At 45.9% G+C, this 24,522-nt stretch overlaps 1 protein-coding gene across 1 annotated transcript in view; it reads left to right on the top strand.

Annotated features, from left to right (window-relative positions):
* The window catches only part of PFAS (phosphoribosylformylglycinamidine synthase), a 257,939-nt gene extending 236,493 nt beyond the window's left edge, over positions 1-21,446 (top strand). The window contains exon 29 of the mRNA XM_085618581.1: positions 20,042-21,446. Coding sequence (XP_085474707.1) covers positions 20,042-20,364 — 323 coding nt within the window. The 3' untranslated portion in view covers positions 20,365-21,446. The remainder of the gene's footprint in view (positions 1-20,041) is intronic.
* The last annotated feature ends 3,076 nt before the right edge of the window (positions 21,447-24,522 follow it).

The following is a 24,522-nucleotide window of genomic DNA, read 5'->3' on the forward strand; positions in this document are numbered from 1 at the left end:
GGAGGAATGACTCCATTGGCTTGATCCCAAGAGCTTTTACATCCAATGCACCAGAGACTGTCGGGTAGACGATAAGCTTTTTGTGGGATTCTCTGGAGCATTCTTGATATCTGTTAGGCTGCGGCATGGGCATCAGTGCACACGTTCACAAAGCATTACTGTTTTGCCAAATAGGTCCGATGGGAAGGGCATTTCGCCCGATTGGGCCTGCAGGGTATTTTCATCTGAGTCCATTCCACAGACACATGGCCTTGTGAGGTTGTGCTTTGGTATCTATTCTAAAGGTGATAAATCTGCAGTTAGAAAAATCAACCAAACGAACAAGGTATTTACCTTGGCTAATGCATTTTCTAGTGGATACCCCCGCCCCACCCATCCCCTATTGCCTCACTGCCTTCCCAAGTCCTCACTCCATGGAATGGTCTCTTTTTTCTGCTCTAAAAAGGTCCCAAACTAGAGATATGCACACTGATACCTCTGATTAGTGTTGGGCTCAGCGTCCAAAGGCGCGGACAGAGTCTAGAAAGAAACTGACCTCAACGCACAGGGGTTGTGCTTGTATACAGCTCCATCATCACTTATCCAGGGTACAAAAGGGCTGCAGCATGTCTTATACCACTCTAAGAGACCCCCATACAAATTGCATGCAGACTGCCATTGCAGGGTGCGTATGGTGCACACCATGGTGAAAACATGACATTGCACACGCCCCTGTGTGCCATGCCCAAGTCACTGCATATGATATATGTAAGTCACCCTGAGAGCAGGCCTTTCAGCCCAAAGGTAGGGTGCATTATTGTATATGTGATGCCCCGGTCATGTCTAGTTCTATTGCAAGTGCGCAGGGAAGCCATCTTAAGCCATGTACTGGGCATTGGTCATCACGAGTTACCCAGCTACATGGTGGCGTCACTGAAATTAATGGTGTTTGGTATCAAACACCTTGTCTTAATGAATCTTACTGATGCCAGTACTAGATTCATTATGGCATGCACCCAGGGGCACCTTAGACGTGCTCCTGAAACTTTACTATTCTCATAGTGTGCTGGCGATTGGACTTTTCCAGCCTCCCACAACAGACATGTTTCTCCTGCCAGGAAGAGCCCACACTCTCAAAGTTCCGAAACAATGCCTGCTCCGGAGGCAGGTGTTCACACCTCCTCCAGCAGGATGGCTAGTGATTTAGCATATCAAGGCCAGGGGCTTCAAAGTCCCTTCTGCCTTTGATATGCGACCCTGGGTTCCCCCTGACTAGGGAGATGCCACCCCCTGCCCTGAGACCCATTTGGCACCAGGACAGGTGGGTAATTAGATAGGAGGCGTGTTACACTGTCAGGTTAGTCACACCCCTAAGGTGGACTACCTGAAATGGACATGAAAAGAAGGATTTCACCATCTTGGTTGTGGTGAAATTTGGAACTCTGGAACAGGGTTATGCCCACTCACTACAGGAAGTGGTCATATATGGTGTGTAGGGATCCCAGGTGTCAGTACTCCATTGACTACTACCCTTCATTCCCTTTAATGCCCCTACATTGAGTATTTAGGTTGCCCACTGACACCAGGAAAACAGATTCGACTTCCTGGGAATTGAAGAGGACAAAAGAGCAGGACCCGCGAGAACGGAGGACTGACCATGAACTAGACGCAAAACCTTGGCTGGAACCTCGACAATTGCAGGGACTCGACTCATCTAAAAGCTGTGCACCCTCTCCAACGCTTGGAGGACTTTCCAGCACATCGACAACCAGTTAGCATCTCCCTTTGGTTGGAGGAGCCATCCCCCTGCATCTGCAGGCACCATCAAGTATCTTCCCGGTCCACCGTGTTGCTGGGCATTGTGCCCCCCGAGGGATCAGCACACTAGAAAAAGGTATTCCGTGCTTTAGGAGGTCAGATCCCTCTCCCTGCCAAGATTAAAGACGCCAGGACCTCCGGGAGCCGCCAGCACCAATACCCTGGGTACTGGAGCATTTGAAGCAACCAAGGCTTGCTGCGTGCCCAGTCTGGTCACCGCAGACACCGAACTACCAACAAGGGACTTCAGGACCCAGGAGGACTTCATCCAGAGAGGCCCGGCTGCAGTGTTTCCTTTCACTCTCTCTCCAGGACACCCAAGAACCGTAAGAGCCTCAAAACTTCTGCGATGTGCCAGACAAAATACCTCTGCACCCGTGCTCCCCAGCTTGGGCTTACGAAAATCGATGATGTCTCTGTGGTCCTGAGACCTCAAGAGCGGAGCCCCTCTATGGGTTCTGCCAGACTGGTCCTCCAGCCCCCCCTTGCAGCCTTTTTCTTACAGGTAGTTTTCCCATTGACTTTAACAGGTAGCATTTGAGGCTACTGCCGCGTTAACACATCTGCACCCAGATACCCAAGGGCAGGTCAACTTCAACTCTTGGTTCTTTCTTGGGCCTTGGCCCCTACTTACCTTAATTCCAGAAGAACAGTCCTGTAAGACATTTGCAAGTGACCCTATTCAGTAAATGTTTCTCCTATAGGATATCATTACAGCATTCCAGGCTCATGCATCGAATCTGACAGCTGTATTTTCTGTTTATGAAAAAAGCTAACTCGAAAAATACTTGCCTGATCTTGAAGATCTTGGTGTCTAAATTAACTTAAAAATCTGTGTTATTTTTATAAATTGGTGTCGGATTTTCTAATTGAGTGTGTGTCTCATTTACTGACTTTGTGTATGCAGCAAATGCTTAACACTCCACTTTGATAAACCTAAACTGCTCGACCACACTACTACAAAGAGAGCGTTTGGGTTTTTTAAAGAAAGCCCCTGTAAACCAATAAGAGTTGTCTGGACTATTAGCGTAGTGTGCCCCTTGGGTGCACTACCTAAGTAGTCGTCTTCCTATAGATGTGCCATCACAACATATAAGGGGCTACCGGTTGTAAGAAACTGGCTCTATATATACTGCACCAAAGTGAGGTACAGTGTGTTTAGAGTCCAAGGGCCTCCAGAAGTTTGGCAGAGGTTAAAGTTAGATAGTACCTAACTCTCTAAAGTGGTAGCTTAGTCGAGCATTAAGGCAGTATCAGAGGACGGTGTTAAGCATTTGATGTACACACTCAGTCAGCAAATGAATTCACACACACAAGAACTGAACTATAGGCCAATTGTTTTGTATAAAAAATATGCTGTTGTTTTATTTCTAGAACCAAGCAAGCCTGGTTACAGTTAAGCATATAAATACTTTGCAGTAGTAAATTACTTGTATGAACACAATTCAAAATTGCAGTATAACTTGTACTGGTTTTGGTTACAGTTGTAAGTAAGCAGTTTGCAACACATTGCCGGTATAGTACATTCAAATGAATGGGCTTTTTAAGTGAAATGCAGTTAATTACTTTTCAGATTACTTTTGCTAACACAGGGTTGGATCCTAGATTCAGCCCTGGGACATTTCCTGAAAACAGGTGAGTAAATGCGTTTTAGTTAGAACGATTTTTAAAGAATATTATTGCATTTCAAAAGTTGACACTTAGAAACTTTTTCACATAGAATCACCAATGTTATCCTATGGGAGGAAATTCACTTAGCAGGTAAGTTATGATAACGATACTTTTTCTTACTCAGTGCTGGATACCTAGATTCAGCACTGGGACATTTCCTGAAAACAGTTGAAAAAATGCATTTTGGTTACTCGGCTGATTTTAAGGAATATTTGTAATTTTCAAAAGTCGACACTAAGAAACTTTTTGGGAGAGAAAGTGTCAATGTTATTCTATGAGGAAAAAGAGGTTATAGGTTTCCAGGTAGGTAATTGGTCTTTTGAGTTAGGGGTCTGGGGTTAGACGCAGGGGTCTCCAAGGGTCAGTGATTCACTGTTGTTGCACCCCCAGTGGCACTAGGGCAGCCGGTGCAGAGTTTTGAGGCCCAATGTTATCCTATGGGGGATAGGGGGGCTCCGGTTGGTGGCTGCTGGCAAGCAGGCCATGGGGTTGTGGGAGCCAAGCTCCTAGGGTTAAGCTCAGGGCAAGTTGGGGACCAGGTTAGCACAAAAGGGGGACCCTCCGCGGCACTAGGGCGGCCGGGTGCGAGGTGCTGTTTTGAGGTTGGATGCCCTGGTGATTTCAATGGAGATTCTCCAGGACAAAGAATCACTGCAGGCTCGGGGACGAGGATCTTCCAGGAGTGACCACCCCTTTGAGGGGTAAGTTGGGATGTTGAGGGTTGGTTAGGCACTGCTGGGTTGGGCACACAAGGCCGTGGGGCGTCGGGTGCCTTGGGACGTCGGATTTTCTTACCCGCTCTGGTTGCAGTAGGGGGGGGGGTCCTCTGGATTGAGACTGCAGGCATCGTCTGGAGGCTTGAGGCCGGTCAGGGTTTGCCGGATCTCTGGTCAGGATCGCCGGGGGAACCTCCTCGTGGTGTTTTTCCGCTCAAGCTCGGGCCGAGCTCGGCGGGTGCAGAGTGGGCTGGATTCGCGGTTTCTGGCTGGCATCAGAAGCTGCAGTTCAAACACGTCCAGTGTTCACGGGAGAAGCAGCTTGGAAAGTGAATGCAGGCAGGTCCTCCGGGGTTTTTGAGGTTGCTGGCTCCAGGACACGCCGGGATTTTGCAGGAGCAGGTTCGAGGGGAGACAGGCCTGTAAGGCTGGGGCCAAGTCAGTGGGCGTCGTCCTCTTGTTAGCTTTGCACGGCTTCTCGTCCTTCTTCTTTTCTTGTGGTTGCTGGATCTGAGGAAGAATGGTTCAAGGTGCCCCTAAATACTATATTTAGGAGCGTTACAGGTAGGTAAGTCCAGGGACTAATAGGGTCCCTTCCCTGGGGTGGGTACACACCCTATTCTGCCACTCTCCAGTGGGAGGGGGGCAGAAGCCTGTCCCTGGTTGGCTGGTTCCCCCCTACCTCAAGATTGCACGGACTCGAGGTTGTGCTTCACCTCTCCTCCCCCACCTTAGGGGTGGAGTTGGCAGAGGTGGGCACACCTTTCTTCCTCACTTGTTTTTTCCCGCCATTTTTCCCGCCCAAAGTAGGGGGTAGAACCAGTGGGGACCAGTTGCTGAGTACAGCAAGTGGTCTGGAAAAGCTCACAAAGGCAGCAGGCCTTTGAAGCTTCCCCTGCCCATCCTGGGGGAGGGGAACTAGCACCTCGTCAAAAGATGTGCATCGTCGCACGCCCTCGAGAGCGAATGGCTCTCGATTCAGGGGTCCAGCAACATGTCTGGTGGGTGGCAGCCTAAGCAGCCACTCAGTCGGGACACTGGTTGTGGGTCGAGTTCAGGGGGCATTTCTAAAATGCCCTCTGTCGTGCATTTTACATTGAAACCCACACTGGCATCATTGTGGGTACAATGTGCTGAGAAGTTTGATACCAAACTTCCCAGACTTCAGTGTATCCATTATGGTACTGTGGAGTTTGTAATGACAACCTCCCAGCCCCATATACTCTTTAGTGGTACACTGCACTTACAATGTCTGAGAGTGGGCTCAGACACTGTACAGGCACAGGGCTCATGCCTCTGTGCCCTCACCACTGGCATAGTGCACCCAGCTAGAGGAGTGACTGACCTAGGCCAGGGCAGTGGTTGGTAGGCATGGCACACAGGGATGTGTGCCATGTCGACTCTTCACTTTTGATCTGCACCAAGACACGCAGCCTGCAAGGCAGTGTGTTTGTGAAAAGGTACAGGGCCCCTAAGGGTGGCACAATTGTTGCTGCAGCCCTTAGGAGCCTTCTCTGGTCACAGTGCCCTGGGTACATGGGATACCATTTACCAGGGACCTACCTGTGGCCAGAGTTGCCAATTGGGTTTTGTTTTGGGGAAAGAACACAGGCCCTGGGGTCCTGATTTGCAGGGCCCCAGAGCACATCAAGTCAAAGAGCATCAGTAGTCTGGCAAAAAAAAAAGGGGGGGAGGTTACTGCAACAGAAACCCACTTTCTCACACCGGTGACATACGTTCCTTTCCTCCATGCCTTTGTTGATGTGGTTTCCTGAGCTTGAACTGTTCTTTTTTTATTTGTTGTTCCCACTGTTTTTGTCATTCAAGACTTTTTTGGGCAGCCTGCCTCCCCCAAAATCCTCCAGCTTTAAGCAGTCATTCAAGACTAATGTTGATTACTGACTCCTATACCCAACTGTCTTTGGTGCTTAGGTAAGTCACATGATGCCTTAGCATGCAACCTTTGTGGTCTCATGGATCTAAAGTCCTTAAGGAAGAAGAAAGTCAAACGTATGGCTTGTTAAAGGGATAATTCAAGATCTTCTACCAGATCTTTGTAAAGGGAATGCTCTGATATCCCATCTAGGATATGCTCTCCCCAATAGCATAACAATAGTAAAACAACAAAGAACATCACTTTTCTAAAACGTTGAATCTTTTATCCCCGGTACATTATAATAGCAGTATACAGTGTAAAATATATAACAAACTGTTTATAACATAAAATGGCCATAGGCCTCAAACAACATAATATGTTTAGTAATACATCCACCTCATTTGAAGGAACCCAAATTTCATCCAAGGAGGTGGAAGCTTAAGCACTGCTACGCCCCCTTAGAGGCCAACATAGGTCAGATGTCTACCTCTACTGCACATCGTGAGTGAGGGAGTCCCTGGTCAGAGCTGTGATCTAACCTTTCAGTGTACCTTAAATTGTTTCCATTCTGTTCGGCCCTGGCTTTGAACCAGCCCTATCTACAGCGCTAATGTACTGTGAGTTGTTTTAGAGAAGATTGCTACATTTACATGGACCAGGGAGATCTTTATGGTTTGACAAGCAACGGTCAACATGGCTGACAGTGAGAAGAGATCTCTCTTTAAAACCTGTTTATCATGTGACAGTGAGAAAATTTACACTGATGATCCACACTCTGTATATATTGTCTTTAACCTAAGCATAAGTCAGTGGAGTGCAAGATCTGTAAGCCTTTCTCGACTAACACTCTTAAGAAAAGAGAAAGGAGGTTGGAATTACTTCTTATAAATAGAGATCATGTTCGAGGCATATGAGCTGCAGATTACACACTGTGCATAGATCGCCGTCTGGTGATGGTCCCGGATGTTGCAGTTGTTTTTCTCTTAGAAAGTCTTTCGAAGTCACAAGCTATGTGACTCCTCCTTTGGATCATATTGCGCATGGGCTTCGGCTCCATCCTCAGATTGTTTTTTTCCACCATCGGGCTCGGATGTGTTCTTCGCGCTCCGGTTCCGAACCGTTTCCAGTTACAGTTCTTCTCATCGGCGCACAACCCTTCCCTTCCGCGGTATTGTTCTCGATCATGATCTCCCCACTCGACGCAACTCATCGAGAAACTTCGATTCCAGGCGTCGACGCAGGCCTTCGGGCCTACCTCAGCTCCAAAAAACTCTTACTAAAGACCCTAAAACTGGACATTTGATGATCAGCATCAAAAAGAGACCGCTGGACAAGCCTTCCCCGGCTCCACCTCCAAAGAAAAGGGACTGTGGTACCTCCCCGTTGAGACTACCCTCACCTCCTCCACCTTCTCTGCCTCCCCTACCTCATCATTCCCCCACCTCATCATTCCCCCACACCCTCTTCAGATGAGGATGATGACGATGTCTACGAAGACATAGGGGAGGGACCCCATGACCAACCCACAGGAGACCCCACTCCTACAGGCTCCCCAGACCCATGGGACGACTACAACATCCCAGACATCCCTAACGTCCCGCAGGACGACATTTACCCTTCAAGACCGTCCCCCCCCAGAAGACACTATGGGGTTTAACCAGCTGCTACATAGGGCTGCACACTACCACGGAGTTGATCTCCATACAGACCCCGTGGAGGAGGACTTCCTCCTAGACACTTTTGATACCACCCACAGGGCCACTTCCATTCTGCCCATGCTTAAAGGTGTTATCAAACACGCGCCAGAGGTCTTTAAAGACCCGGTCAGAGCCAGGGTCATCAATCCTCGTATCAAAAAGAAATATAAGGCCGCCCCTACAGACCCCACCTACATCAGAGGGCCCGCACCACTAGACTCCCTCGTAGTCTCCACTGCAAGGAAACGTGCAAACTCCCAGGCATCAGGGGAGGCACCACCACCTGATAAAGAGTCCAAAGTCCTAGATGCCTCTGGCAAGAGAACAGCATCCCAGGCGGCCAACATATGGCGCATTGCGAACACACAATTGCTTTTAGCACGATACGACAGGGCACATTATGATGCGCTAGAAGCAATCATGCAGCACCTCCCTGACAAGTACAAGAATAGAGCCAACAAGCTAATCCAGGAGGGAAAAACCATCACCAACACCTCCATACGCTGTGCCCTCGATGTGCCGACACCTCCTCTAGGGCAATTAACACCAGCGTCCTCCTCCGTAGGTATGCCTGGCTGCGCATTTCCGGTTTTAAACCAGAGGTACAGGTTTCCATCCTTAATCACCCCTTTGACCAAGAACATCTCTGTGGCCCAAACGTAGACGTAGCCCTTAAGAAAATGAAGACAGACACAGATACGGCAAAATCTATGGGAGCCTTACAGTCACACCCTCTTAGGCGTTCCTTTCGCCGTTCTTCCTTTCGAAGCACATCTAGAGGCTACTCCTCCGACAGCGCTTCTACTTCCTATAAAGCCCCTCACAATCCACCTTCACGAGGGGTTACCAGAGAGGTGGCTACAGGGGTAACAACAATAAATGCAGAGGCAAAACTAATACCTCCCGCTCTGCCTCAACTCCTACCCAATGACTTCCCTTCACTCCCCCCAGACCATCCCACTCCAGTCGGGGGCAGACTACAAAATTTCCTTCATGTCTGGGCTACTAACACCTCAGACAAATGGGTGACACAAATAATTCGGTCAGGCTACTGCCTTGAACTAAAATCAATCTCCCCAAACATTCCACCAAAACACCACCCAATGTCACACGAACATTCGTCACTTCTCAAGCAGGAGGTAATCTCCCTCCTACAAAACAGTGCGATAGAGCCAGTTCCTACCCAACAACAAAATATGGGAGTTTACTCCCTATATTTCCTCATACCAAAATGGGACGACACTCTAAGGCCCATCCTGGACCTCAGACCCCTAAATCACTGTATACATTCAGACCATTTCCACATGGTCACACTTCAGCACGTACTTCCCCTGCTCCCCAAAACGACTTCCTTGCCACCCTAGACCTCAAGGATGCCTATTTCCACATTCCCGTTCACACAGCTCACAGAAAGTATCTCAGGTTTGTAGTGGACGGTCAACACTATCAATTCAAAGTGCTCCCATTCGGAGTCACCACAGCACCGCAAGTGTTTACCAAGTGCCTAGCGGTCATGGCAGCACATCTGCGAAGACAACACATACACATCTTCCCATACCTGGACGACTGGCTAATAAAAGTCAGCTCATACAACCCGTGTGTACAACACACTCACGCAACTATACAGCTACTTCACCAACTGGGCTTCACAGTAAACCACACAAAGTCCCATCTGCAACCATCCCACATAAATCAATATCTAGGTGCCACGATAGACACCTCAAGAGCGCTAGCCTATCCCAGTCCTGCCAGGATAGCAAACATTCAGGCCTTACGCGCCAAATTTCAGCCAGAACACTCTCTTACATCTCGAGTGTTCATGCAACTCATAGGAATGATGGCCTCTTGCATATTCATAGTACCTCATGCAAGACTCCAGATGCGTCCTCTCCAAGAATGCTTAGGGCGCCAATGGAACCAGGCCCAGGGTCAACTGACAGATCTGGTGTTGGTAGACGGTCGTGCCCATCACTCTCTGCAGTGGTGGACCACCAAAAACCTTTCCAAAGGGCGACCGTTCCTGGACCCTGTTCCTCAGATAGTACTGACAGCGGACGCATCGCTCTCCGGCTGGGGAGCTCACCTACTACATCACACCATGCAGGGCAGGTGGACACCTCAGTAAAAGTTGCTCCACATCAACTATCTGGAGCTACTAGCAATATTCTTAGCACTAAAGGCATTTCAAACACACATATCAGGCAAGGCCGTCCTAGTCCGCACAGACAACATGACAGCCATGTACTATATACAAAAACAAGGCGGCACACACTCTCTGCAGCTCTCTCAACTAGCACAGAGCATATGGAGATGGGCCATACCCCAAAAATTCTTCCTCCTAGCCCAACATGTCCCAGGAGTCCAAAACACTGTGGCAGATCTGCTCAGCAGACAAACACAACAAATCCACGAGTGGGAACTCCATCCACAAGTTCTTCACCCGTACTTTCAAATGAGGGGGCATCCACAGATAGACCTCTTCGCCACCCACGAAAACGGCAAATGCCCAAGCTTCGCTGCCAGATATCCACAACCATTGTCCAAAGGCAATGCGATATGGATAAACTGGTTAGGCAGATTTGCGTACGCTTTTCCGCCTCTCCCACTCATTCCCTTAGTGGTGTACAAACTACAACAACACTCCCTCGCTCTCATCCTAGTAGCTCCCAACGTGTGCCAGACAACCGTGGTACACCACAATGCTGGAACTATCTGTAGTACCGCACATAAAAGTTACACCTCTCTCCAAGCCTCTTAACCCAGAACCATGGAGAGATCAGACACCCGGACCCAGCTCAGCACAACCTTGCGATCTGGCTCCTGAAATCCTAGAATTCGCTTATCTAAATCTTCCTCCTGGCTGTATGAATGTCATTAGAGAGGCTAGGCGACCTACCACTAGAGCTTGCTACGCAGCCAAGTGGAAACGTTTTGTGGTCTATTGCCACAACAATAACTTCGATCCCCTAGATGTGTCCATTCAACACATCATAGGCTATTTACTACACCTCCAAAGATGCAATCTAGCCTACACATCTATTAGACTGCACCTTGCAGCCATAGCAGCTTACCTGAAAAACAGGCAACATCTATCACTCTTTCGAGTACCTGCCATAAAAGCCTTCATGGAAGGCCTCAAAAGAATAATTCCCCCCAGAGTGCCACCCTCACCTGTGTGGAACCTAAACATCGTTCTCACTAGACTAATGGGGCCACCCTTTGAACCTCTACACAAATGTGAACTTCAATTCCTAACATGGAAAACTGCCTTTCTTGTAGCCATCACTTCCCTCAGAAGGGTCAGTGAAATGCAAGCACTCACCATTCAAGAACCTTTTCTGAAAATGCACCTTAACAAGGTTGTTCTCCGTACTAATCCAAAATTCCTCCCTAAAGTCATTTCTCCTTTTCACCTAAACCAATCTGTGGAACTACCTGTATTCTTCTCGCAACCACAAACCGTTGCAGAAAGAGCTCTCCACACATTAGATGTCAAACGAGCCTTACTCTACTACATCGAGAGAACACAACCTTTTCGTAAGACCAAACAAATGTTCGTTTCCTTCTCACCACCACATAAAGGCAACCCCATCTCCAAATCTGGGATAGCTAGGTGGATTGTCAAATACATTCAGATTTGCTACCACAAAGCCCACTCTACACGTAAGATAGGGGCTTCCATGGCATTCTTAGGGAACATCCCCTTAGATGATATCTGCAAAGCAGCTACATGGTCAACACCGCACACTTTCACTAAACACTATTGTGTAGATGTGCAAGCTAAGCAACAAGCTAGTGTGGGCCAGGCTGTACTCAAAACATTGTTTCAAATCACTGCAACAGATACTGGTGGTCGCCGCTAGGGATGGGTACTGCTATATAATCTATGCACAGTGTGTAATCTGCAGCTCATATGCCTCGAACGGCAAATGCTACTTACCAGTATGCATCTGTTCTTGGCATGTAGAGCTGCAGATCTACATACGCCCACCCGCCTCCCCGGCTACCTTTATCTGTTCCAGTTTATCTTATTTAAATACAACACACATGGGCATCTTCACTGTTTATTACTAAGCTCCATAATTTCCCTGCTGGTGAAAAACAATCTGAGGATGGAGCCGAACCCCATGCGCAATACGATCCAAAGGAGGAGTCGCATACCTCGTGACTTCCAAAGACTTTCCAAGAGAAAAACAACTGCAACATCCAGGCCCAAGATGGCGATCTATGCACAGTGTGTAGATCTGCAGCTCTACATGCCAAGAACAGATGCATACTGGTAAGTAGCATTTGCCTTTCCTTCTCCTAACTGGTAGGATTCAGTGAGAAATGCCCTCCCCAAGCACTCATGAAGGCAGCGCACAAGAGGAGAGTTTTACAGTTTCCTGAGCATGATCTATTTGGTACAGCGGGTGCAGAGACTGCCCAGTGACAAAACAGGAGAAATCTTCAAGGGAATCCAAGTTGGTGACTACACCATCTACGTCCGAGTCCTTAACTCCTTAGTCGTCATCGACGAAGATGCCTTCAACGATGACACCATGGTTGAAGACACTAGATGACGACGACACCGTCTATGTCGAGCATTCCATCGACGACTGCATAGGTGATGTCGAGCATGTCGACGTCAAGCATGCCGTCAGCAATTACTATACCAATGACGATTACCATACCATTGGCGATGGCAACCATACTGTCGGAGACTATTGCCATACTGTCGACGGCTTCACCGTTTGGAACCATGCAGTCAATAAAGAACATGGGGAAAAATGTTTTTTTCACCTTTAAGGGTGAAATATTTGCCTCTAGCCCATTTATTACAGTCATATCAAGAAGACAAGGCTAGTGATTATGCCTCACTGACAGCTTACAGCCCAACGCAATTGGATGTGAGATATGTCCCACATTTTGAAGAGGATACAATGGACGACGAGTCCTACAGTGAATATGTGTGTCAACTGAAGTGCAAGTCTGGAAGTACTTAAATGGATTTAAGGCAGAATCCACCTAGATATTACAGAGAGGCAGATGTGGTCCAAGTGCTAATGGCCTTCTTATCAGCATTGCAACAAATGATGGATACGTTTACTTAATTATTGCTGCAACAACCCTCTCATAATCCTAACATGGGGTTACCTGCTGCTCCAGTCTCTTCAACCGGGTCCTTTACCTGTGTCACCTCCAACGCCAAAGGGATTAGTCCATAGAGAAGACATGGATGATGTTTATTCTAATGGTTCTACCTATTCTGATGTAGGAGAGGAAGTTGGGCTACCACCAGACGGTGATGGAAGGGATGATAATGGCCAAGATGTTATTGTCCCAAGTGGAAACGATGGACCAGTTCCACAAGATGCTATAGATGATATCTCTAAATTTCATTCGTTGATTGAAAGAGCTGCCAAGAAATTCAACCTACCAATGACCTCTGTAGATCAACCATGTTTTCTATTTGACTTTAAAGAGCAACCTTAGAAATACGTTAAATCCATACTTATTATTGATTATGTCTGGTCAAAAAGTCTGAAATTAATGAAGACACCTGCTACCATTCCAGCTGTGACACCTCTTCTGGAAAAGAAATACAGAGCCCCAGATTCAGCTCCTGCTTGCTTCACTGCTCATACTATACCGTGTTCACTAATTGCTTCAGCAGCTCAGATAAGAAACAAGACTTCAATAACTCCATCATCTAGTCCACCATACAAGGATAGCAAACGTATTGACAATCTGGGTCGGAGAATTTCCTCTGTGAAAGCAACCTCAAGTAAGACAGCCGATGCCCTAGCGATTCTTGGTCGTTACAATCACCAAATGTGGCATCACGTCACTCTCTTACTGGATCTTATCCCTGAGGATGAGAGGGAAATGACAAGAGCTATCCTAAAGTAAGGAGAACAAACCTCTTCTTTTAATATTGACACAGCGATGGATGCTTCAAATACAGGTTTTCGCTAGCTGGCAGAAGGGACAGTATTATGGAGGCAAGGCTGGTTAAAATCCCCAATCTTTTTTGCTGATGCCCAATCTAAAATCTTAGACATTCCTTTAAATGGGCTAATGATTTATGGTAAACATGTTGATGAAGCTCTGTAAGGCCTTAAAATCAACACTGATACAGCAATGGTGTTAGGACTGTAGCAGTATTGCAGATTTGGGTCATCAACTTTTCGTCGCTCACTGAGATTGCAAAGTTTCAGAGCAGAATTCAACCAATATCGGGATCAAGAACGCCCTTATTATCCTCAGACAGTCTGAATGCGATCAAGCATATTCCTTTAATCGAAACCAAAGGCAAACTTACTGGCGGTCGGCAGGAAGGAAAAGAGGTTCCTCACAAGTATGAACCAAATATAATCAGAAGAGAGCCTGCCTCCCAGCTTGCCAACCCCCCTGTTCCCCCCCCTCTTTTTTTTCTATCTGGTCCTCAGAACTTTGTCCATCAAGAAAGGAACATCATCTTCGTCTGAAGGAGCTGTAAATGGAAATTCTCATGCCTCTTTCTAAGGGAGCAATAGAATGTGTTCCCAAGTCACAAAGAAATCAAGGCTTCTATTCCATGTTCTTCCTAATAAAAAAATAAGGCCCATTCACTGAAAAAAGCAGGAAGTACCTTCGATTCTCAGTAGCGAGTCAGCACTGCCAGTGCAAGGCACTCCCTTTCGTACTCAAATTGGCATTGAGATTATTCTCAAAATGTCACTCTCCAGTTGCTGCTTTTCTCTGGAGAGAAGGTCACCATCTGTTTGCATACCTGGATGACTTGGTTAGTCCAAGCGCCATCCAGAAAAAAAGCAAAAGCTTCCCCAAATGCTTGCATCAATCTCTTCGGGATACTAGGCCTCACTTTGAACAGGGAGAAATCACGTTGGTGCCCCAAACACAGATCCAATTTCTGAGATGAATGCTCAACACTCAATAGGGGAAAGCCTTTCCATCGGCAGAAAGAATACTAATGTTACAGTCAATGTCAAAGGCTATTGCTGGAAAGCAATCAATACAAGTGAGTCAACATAAGTCCCAAATAGGTATGAAGGTATCATGTATATGTATCATCCCGTTTTGCAGGGTTTGATGCCTGTTCAGCAAGTGCTGAATTTGCATTGGAAACAGGTGAAAGGTTCATGGTAAGATATGGCTTGTGTCATGAGGCGCTTGAAACAAGCTCTGATCTGCTGGAGGATTCCAGAAAACCTAACTGCCTGTCTTTCTTTCCTACCAGTAACCGGTTATTACTCACCACAAACACATCCATGGACTGATGGGGCTCTCACCTGCAAGAGCTTTCAATAACAGGCCTTTTCCAGAAGCAGAGAATGTGTTGGAACTCCACAAGACTGGTTTTCCAATCGTTCCTTTCCAGATTGGCATCCATGTTCCACATAGCCAAGCAAGCGGGAACACGGTCCAGGATCCTTTCAGAAGAAGCTCAGTTGCTGAGGAGCTGGGCTATTTCTCACAGGAAAGACATTACTTGGGAGCATCTGCCAGAATGGTCAGGTGGTTGCATTCAGCCTGCAAAGGACGGATTGTCACGAGTGGGAACAAGAACAGAAACAGGTGGATTACATTTTCAATCAGTGGGGAGAACCCACAATCAGTCTTTTTGCCATTCCGGACAACAGGAAATGCCCATGCTTCTCAAGCAGGTTCTGGCATCCAGGAATGATGGGCAATGCTCCTTCGAGCAGTTGGTTCAAGATATTTGCCTTTCCTCCTTTTTCCCTGATCCCCAGGGTGTTGAAGAAGGCGAACGCAGAACATTGCACTCTGATCCTCATTGCTCCGGCGTGCCCTTTCCAGTACTCTCACAGCGAGCTGCTCCAGGTGAGAGGACAGCCAGCCATTCCTTTGGAGGTACATCTGAGAATGGTATCAAGACATCATGGAGAGATTCTCTATCACGATCCCATGTCACTGAGCTTGAAAGCATGGTACCTGACCACCAAGAATGTGGCCATTTGGATCTATCGCAAGAGTGTAAACTGATTTTAGCACAGATGCATGCTCCAGAAACAAATAAGACTTACACATTTAAATGGAAAACGGTTCTGTGTCTGGTGAAGGAATAATGGTCATCATCCGCTTCAAATAAAGGCTTTTCAGATCCTGCCATATTTGTTACAGTTGGCCAAAAGTGGTCTCAAATATTCTTCACTCAGGGTCCATCTTGCTGCAGTATTGAGATTCAGAAGGACGACAGTTTGACATCTACTTTGTTTTCCCAAAGGATCATTAAATAGTTAATGAAAGGGCTTTTTAGAGCATTTCCACCTATTCTATAGCCTCCGGTTCCATGGGTACTTAATACAGTTGTCAGTCAGCTGGTGTTACCTCCTTATGAGTCTATACAGAGAGCGGATTTAAATTTTGTTTCAAGAGAGTGCTACTCCTGGCTCTGACATCTGCTGGGAGAGGAGAGATTCAGGTATTGACAATCAGGGAACCTTTACTCTGGTTCACTATAGACAAAGTGATACTCTTAACCAATCCTAAATGTATTCCTAAGGTGCCTACTGACTTCAATTTGAATGAGCCTGTTATTCTTAGATCCTTCTTTCCTAATCCATCTTCACCAGCAGAAAGATAATTACACTCTCAAGATTTGCTTAGATGTCTCAAATTCTATATAGACAAAGCAAAGGGCATGTGCACATCAGACCAGCTATTTGTATACTTTGCATAGCCACAAAAAGGCCAAGCCCTGTCCAACAGGCCCTCAGCCGATATTGCTTTCTGTCATGCCAAAGCCAATCGTCCTCTCCAGAAAGAGTGAGGGCACATTCCACCTCCGGCATGGCTTCAACTGTGGCACTCTATGCTTGGGTGCCTTTGAGAGACTTCTGCTGTGCAGCCACCTGGTGGAGCAGGCATGTGTTTATGAAGCATTACTGCTTAGACATGACCGCAGAAACTGGAGCAGCAGTGGGACAGGCAGGCCTGAGAAACCTGTTTAGTTAACCCTTTCGCTGCGGCGGGAATTCCGCCGCAGCGCTGGGGGGGGTTTGGGGGCAGCGCGGTGCTCATGACGGAACCGCTCCGTCATGAGCCGCGGTTGAGCTGTGCTCATGACGGAGCGGTTCCGTCATGACTCCGCCAACTGCGCTAATCGCCCGCACAGGCGGGGAATTAGCGCCGCGTGGGTGGCGCGGCCGCCAACGGCCACAGCATGACGGAACCGCTCCGTCATGAGCACACGGCGACCGTGGCTCATGACGGAGCGGTTCCGTCATGAGTGGGGAAGGGGTTAAAGGTGAGCCTGCTTCCCGCTTTGTTGTGTTTCATATTGTGTACTGCTTGCTATTCTGATTCAAGCATATGAATATATAAAAGATCCAATGTTGGAGAAGAGATTTGTTACTTACCTGTAGCTCCAGTACTCCAACATTGGTGTCTTTCATATATTTAAATGCAACCCTCCCTACTTCCAGGTCAGAGGCTCAATGTATTTTATTCTCACATGCATGCTTTGAACTCTGAGCTATGGTGGCCTCTAGGGGGAATAGGAGAGCTTAAGCTTCCACCTCATTGGCTGAAGTTTGGTTTCTTTCAAATGAGATTGATGTGTTACTAAACACACTGTTTTGTTTCAGGCCTATGGCTATTTTACATTATATACTGTTTGTTATATATCTTACACTGTATACTGCTATTTTAATGTACCGGCCATTCCCAGCCTGACAACGGGGAATGATTCAAGCACATGAATATATAAAAGATACCAATGTTCGAGAAGTGGAGTTATAGGTAAGTAACTGATTTGTTACTCTTCCAGGTCTCCTCGCGAGAACACTAGGAAGGTTCACCTGTTCACAACCGATTTTAGCATTACAGGAGCTACCACAGGTTTCCTCTAAAAGGGCTCTATGCAAAACAAATCTGTGCCTTCCAGAAGGTTGTGATAGTGAGTTTCCTTGAACATTTCTATGGTGTGCCTCCTGGAACCTCCAAGGTCAGAGCTGGCTTACCACCATTTGCTGAGGCTGCAACTACCTCTGACCTTAACTTTGTGAAAGCCATGGAGAGAAAGCCAACTTGAAAGGAAAGGCTTTGAACCGAACATGCAGGTTTTCTAAAATGACTCGCGAAATGTTCTGTGATGCTTTTAAATTATGAATGGAAAAACACGTCTGGAAGGTCCAGGAAAACTAGCCAGCCCTGCACTTGATGAGTTTGAATGGTATAGGACAGACTAGTCTGCCATTCTTTGGAATAAAGAATTATCAACAAAACGTTCCTTATACGACACTCTGGCAGTGGAATTTGTGTGATTGCTCACTTCTGTGAGACTTCATGTTTGTATTGATTGAGATGGGGTAGTGAGGTTCTTCTAACAGCATAGAGAATAACCTTGACTTAAAATCTCATGGGCCCACTGGTCTGAGGTTATCTCACCATTCTTCCAAGAGAAGAACCTTGATTGACTCACCTCCCAAAATAAGGTGCTCAGAGTCTGAATGGAAGAAGACTATGAGGTTTTGCTGCTCTGGTTGTGTAAAAGTCAGCAGAATAAGCATCTGCCTTGTGTCCATGACCTGCGCCTCTACCCCTGAAAGACAAGTAGGTTGTTATGGAGACTGTATCAGGGTTTGACCCTGCTCTGCAGATTGATGGCTATAGCCTCTGTGCTGCTGGTGAAACGTTTGAGACAGTAAAGGCAAACCTAGGCTCGAGTAGTTGATTCCCTCTATGAATCATTCTAGATAGGAACCTGCTTTCTCTCCAGGCAGTCTTTGCCCATCAAAGGTCATATAAAGCAGCTAAGCATGCATGTCTCAGGAGAATCCAGTAGTGTGCCTCCTGGGATGCCTGCTGAGTACCACACTGAAGGCCATAGATAGTTGTAATGCTCCCTTCAGAAAGGGTGTGCTACAGTCTTTCATGGTATAATCATTTCTTGTGTGTCCTTCACATAGTTCCTGGAAGGATGCTTTGCTTTGGAAGTAGTCCAGGTAAGAAGTCTGCGGCAGGGCCTATCCGTTAGAAGAACTAGTTACTTACCTTATTAACATTCTTCCTCCTGGATGGTCCTGCTCGTCCTGGATGGTCCTGCTCGTCCTGGATGGTCCTGCTGCTCCTGGATGGTCCTTCTGCTCCTGGATGGTCCTGCTCCCCCTGGATGGTCCTGCTCCCCCTGGATGGTCCTGCTCCCCATTGATGGTCCTGCTCCCCCAGGATGGTCCTGCTCCCCCAGGATGGTCCTGTTCCCCCAGGATGGTCCTGCTCCTCCAGATTCCTTACGGACCTCTCAATTCCCCTCTTGAGGAAATGTATGACTTTCCTTATGGGTTTCTTTATTTTGCTGACTTCTTTCTCTTTTCATGGGGAGGTTTAGAAGCTGGGTGTCACAAACGTCCTCTGTGTCCGTATATGCTGTGTTGCTGTTACATCCAGTGCCCATGCGCCACCCGAAATGATGTTGTACAGCATCACCTCATGCCGGTGACTCGTGAAGGCAAAAACGAATCCAGATTCTCTTGGATGCCTGAGGGAGGTAGTGTAAGGTCTTATGGAGGTGGGCCATCCATCGGGAACAACATTACTAATGGTAAGTATCTTGTTTTTTGTATTGACACTTTCATCATTTCATTGTAAAAAAAATATATATATATATTTCTGTTTTGTGCATATCCCCAAGATGACTGTTAATTTCTAAATAGTTGCAAAATTCTCTTAACATAAAAAGCAGACCAAGCCCCTTTGGGGGGGTGGGGAGGGAATAAACGCAAGCCTAAGATATCTGGAGTGCTTCTTTATCAGCTCTGTTGCTGCATACTTGTGGGTTCCTGGTAGGAGGCTGAGAATCTTTACTCGGTCACCTGATCATTCAAAGGTTGATTTTTCTTGTTAATGGGGTATAAACAAAAAAACATGTCACTTATTAATTGTCTACGGTCTAAACAAATATGTAATAGAACTGAAACGAGTAGAATTCTTTGATGGAAGAATAATTATGGGACTGAAAGAGGATTTGGGTGAAAGGTGGAGTATGAGTGGACTTCAGACTGAGTTTGGAGCGTCTTTCCAAAGGGAATGAGGGGCCCTTGAGAAGGTGAAGAGGGTATTTGGGGAAGATGGGGAGGAGATCTTTTTACAAACTTTGAAAAGGGCATGTCACCCCTTTCCAAAGAGTTGCCCGGTGTATTATAACACACCAGGTACTCTTTGTGGGATCAGGACCACTTCATATTCTGTAATGTGGGGCTTTATATTCATTACATTACTACACGATTAAAAATAATTTGAACTTGAATTCTTATCTCTTCCTCTTGTCACTCCTGCAGGTTTAATGCGATTTCGCAATGAGAAGACCTTACAAGATGTAACATCACATCAACTGGCCCCTCTCCGGTATACGGATGACTTTGGAGAGCCCACCCAGAAGTACCCTATGAACCCCAATGGCTCACCTTTGGGAATTGCAGGGCTTTGCTCATCTGATGGCCGCCATTTGGCTATGATGCCACATCCAGAGCGCTCCGTCCTCACCTGGCAATGGCCTTGGATGCCTGAGGACTGGCGCAACGTCCTCACAGTCTCACCGTGGATGCGCATGTTTCAGAATGCCTGTGAATGGTGCCTTAAGAACCCGAGTGGCAGCCTTTAATAGGAAAAGACAGAGCACATTATGCCTTTTCATTACAGACTTTTATTCTGTGTCCACCAAGTATCCCAGACTCTGCATGAAGAATAGTTCTGCATGTGCGCTCTTGAGAATGGCCCAACTTGTCATAGAGGAGCCATATGGCACACATCAGTTCCTGTTTCCTCACAGGAGTGCAGTTGAAGTCACTCTTCAGTGAAGGTTGTCCACATTTCAGGGAGAGTGTAAGGATGCATTAGTGGAGCACCAGCATTCCATAAAGGGCTACTACGTGTGCTATTTATTTTTGTGAGATGTTTTGTGCACTCCTCCTTTCTGAAATTTCAGCCATCAAACCCACGCTGTGTGCACTGCAAAGATGCTGGAAACAATAAGTCAGGAGGGAGCCTGAAAGTTCCTTTCCCGGACTTCACATTTCTATTTTTTACGGTTTAGTTCTCTTGCTTAGAACTGATTTGTATTGTGACAAGTTGGTTGAGAGAGACTTTGGGGACCTATTGATTCTTTTAAAGTAAAAAATGTCGACTGGTGAGTGGTTATTATGTGTCTCTATGTGACTCTTCGGATACATAAGTGCGTCCCAAAGGGGATTTCTGGGAGTCAAACATTATCAAGGATTTCACAGGACATTATAACAGCCACTTCTAACTCTTCTGAATCCGAGTAGTCCTGTCTAGTGCCAATCAGTATCTTTCTCCCTCTTGTTCCACATTTCTCCATTTTAATATGACACTGCTGAGCCATTAAGCTCCAGCTTGGAGAAGGTCCAGAGTAGCTCCTGATCTTCATGACTTTTCTTCAGCACTTTGAACTTAGGTTGACTACTAAGCTTATGGTCCTAAAGCCCAACCTTCACCAGGAAGAGTAGCCTCAGGGTTCCTCAGTATTAGCCAAATATGCTTGCAGCACTGGAAAACCACTGAACATGCATTTGCTACAGATGTAATGCTACACACCAGACTACGTCCAGTCCTGCGGTGAACGTGTCAAGCGGTATAACACCTATTTAAGAAAGGTTTTACAATACAGACTTTCTTAGAAATTGCTCTGAAAATATTGATGCAAATAAATATATTGAAAAACAAGGCTCTTACATTTTCTTCTTTGTTTTGACATACAATGCAAACTGTGACTGCAGTCAGTGAGAGAAAGAAAACAACTGACTCTATCCATCAGTAAGAAATGAAGTAAAAGGCTTTGATCAGCATTATTTTTAACAATTGTTTTCTTGTTAGGTAAAGGTAATCAAACATACCGAACAGCAACAAAGTGCTACAATTTTTGGTACATTCCATTTCAAGTCTCTGAACCCAAATAGTCATAAATAATTAGATATTAGTAACAACGTGGTTTCCCATCAGTTAGTCTGTGCCTTTAATTTCCTCCAACCTCATCAAGTATGTCTTAACATACTTGTGACTGTATATTATCCCCTCTTCCAGCCCACAGTAGTTTTGACATGGTCCCCAAATTTTTTATATTTTCTTTGGCACATTCTTTATCTCATAAGTAACAGTCTCCTTGCTGTGGTCCAAACCTGTGCCCCAATTTGTTTACATTGGATAAGCTCAGCTCCCATATTCTGTTGTAATGTGCCTCTTTACTACCATGAGCCCCAGGGAGCAAAGGGTTAAGATAGCTTTTGTCAAGTATACACCATTTGGAATACCTAATGTTTTGTTTTGTTGCGTCAACCTAATCATTGCTTCCACTGTTGTTGAGAGCTCATCAAGTATTTTGCTTCAAAAGTCTGTATTACCTCCCCCCCGAAAAAAACTGTGTGCAGAAAAAAACGCTCTCCCTCCTTGCATCTCAATAAGGTTGGACTTTCTGCCAATCCCATCTTAAAGTCTCTTTTTATAATAGTAGGCCCTATGTTGGATCTTGAGTTGGATGAGTCACAACTCTTGCTCCCTTGAGATTCTAAGCCTTCGGAATAGTCAGGCATATTATTCAGAGTTATGTAAATAGCATAGGCTGCCCATTTAGTTACCTGTTCTGTCGGGACACTACCTTCCAGGGGACTGAATTCCGGTAGCTCAGACACCTCTAAGGAGTACGTTGTCTGGGTATGTTTTAGTTGCCTGTATTTGTATCCCTAAAAGGTGAGCCAAGTCGTACTCTGCCACTTTGTGTAAACTTCTTCATTTTTACCTGCCCATGTAGCAACTTATGCCTCCGTCATGTTTGACAGAGCTGTCTGGCAAAGTCACAATGCATTGGCAGGAACCACCTTGCGAGAGGGTCCTGTCAATGCATGAAATGTCCGCCGGCCTGGCTTAAATTGCAAAATTTGGGAGGCGGCACCTCCTTCGGGACAACGAAGTAATCTACTTCGTGGTTGTGGACAGCCATCCATCAATCTCAAAATCTGGCCTTTGGTCTTTAGTGTTATCAGCCTTGCTTCAGTACCTGATTTCTAATATCAAAGACGTTTAAGCGATCTCAATATCTCCAACTCTTGAAGGATCGATGAAACTGTATTCCTGATTTATATCCATGTAATATATGGAAAGAGTGTTCTGGACTATTGTGCATTTCTTACTACAGACAGCTACCTTCTGTGTTATATGAATACATACACTGTCATTCAACTTATGTTCAAAGTGACAGGTTCATATTCTTGAACATAATAAGTGTACATTGTTTTCATTACTATAGAGCTATCATGACAAAAAGCAATCCCTTTACCATCTACTCCTATACTGTAATACCATGTGTGTCAAAGGAAAGGTTATCAAAGTCTGTGCAACGAGGAGGTTCCTTGTTGGTCATCTAGTGAAAACAATGAGATGCAGAGCTAAGAGTTTTTAGACCTCAAGGAATGATGCCTGAACATAGTGTTCAAACATTTAAGTCTAAATCCTTGAACACAAGTATTTCCCTAGAATAATTATCTGTATTCAGTTCAGTCTTTTGTCGACTTTCAAGGACGACAGCAGTCTGCAAAGTTTCAAAACTTTGGCAACACGTTCTTAGCTGTAGCAACTATGTAAGCTGAGTGCCTAGCAAAGACGTCTAAAGGAACATATACTCTGGGCTTAATGTGGCTGCTACCTTTAAGTCTCATGAGAATCCCGCAGCTTCATGTGACATGTCGTATTCCTTTGTTGAACTGTGTGTCTCATGTAGTGAGGCCTCTGGAGACACAAAGCCTCTTTCAAATGGGGTCCTCATTCCGTGCATACCACCTTCCTTTCCTGCTTCTGAATGCGTGCACAGCCAGCCATTTTAAAGTACTGCACTTTTGCGGAATACCAGAATAATGATGTAAGTCATAACACTCATGCGGTTTTAGAGGCTTCCGCCTGACTCCAGGTGACTCCAGTTGCTTCTGCTCTTTCCCTTCCCTCATGATCAAAGCTAACACACAAAGAAAATAGTCCATGACTTGCCTGCAGAGCAGTCAGTCTCCAGTCATCCAAACCAGCTAAAATCACTACTATAATCAAAAAAGCAAAAGATGATCCCAATGAAGTCTCCTTTAACAAGCCTCTATCAGATATTCTTTTTATTCCTTATATGTTTAACGTTTTGCAAAACGCCAACATTTAATTGCAAACTACCTTAAAATCCACCAATCACCAGAACAGAACCTGTTCATTTGGGTTTCATGGAGGCTATTTATGCGTCGATTTAAATACTCCAGCACCGTAAGCACTGTGTCTGACACAGTTAATCACAAAGTCCTGTTCTGTCACATAAAACATCAAACAGGTGCTGAGAAAAAGGCGCTCACCTGGCTCTGGCAATTCCTTGCCGACTACACTCAATTTGTACTAATTGATTGCTGCAAAGTATTTACTTCTAACATCACTAGAGGTGTTCCTCAAGGCTCCCCCATCTCGTCCATCCTCTAAAAATTATATATTGCCCTAGTAACAAAAGCTTGGTGTCTTATTTCAAATGTATGCAGTTGATTCCCAGAACTTCATAAATTAGATGGTAAAAAACCAAAAAACCTGCAGTGCCTTAAACATTCAAAGGTGGATGAATCATCCCTGTCTGTACTTCAATATTTTAAAATGCAAAATTCTTCCCAATTACCTCCCACAAAGAATAATTATAGCGGTCATTTGTCAATCATTCATTAGATAATATCCGCCCATTAAAGCCCATACGACTTGAGCTATTGGTGGTGCCAAGTTACTACAAAAGGTC

Source organism: Triturus cristatus, chromosome 7 (assembly GCF_964204655.1).
Source record: "Triturus cristatus chromosome 7, aTriCri1.1, whole genome shotgun sequence".
In the NCBI taxonomy this organism is placed as follows: Eukaryota; Metazoa; Chordata; class Amphibia; order Caudata; family Salamandridae; genus Triturus; species Triturus cristatus.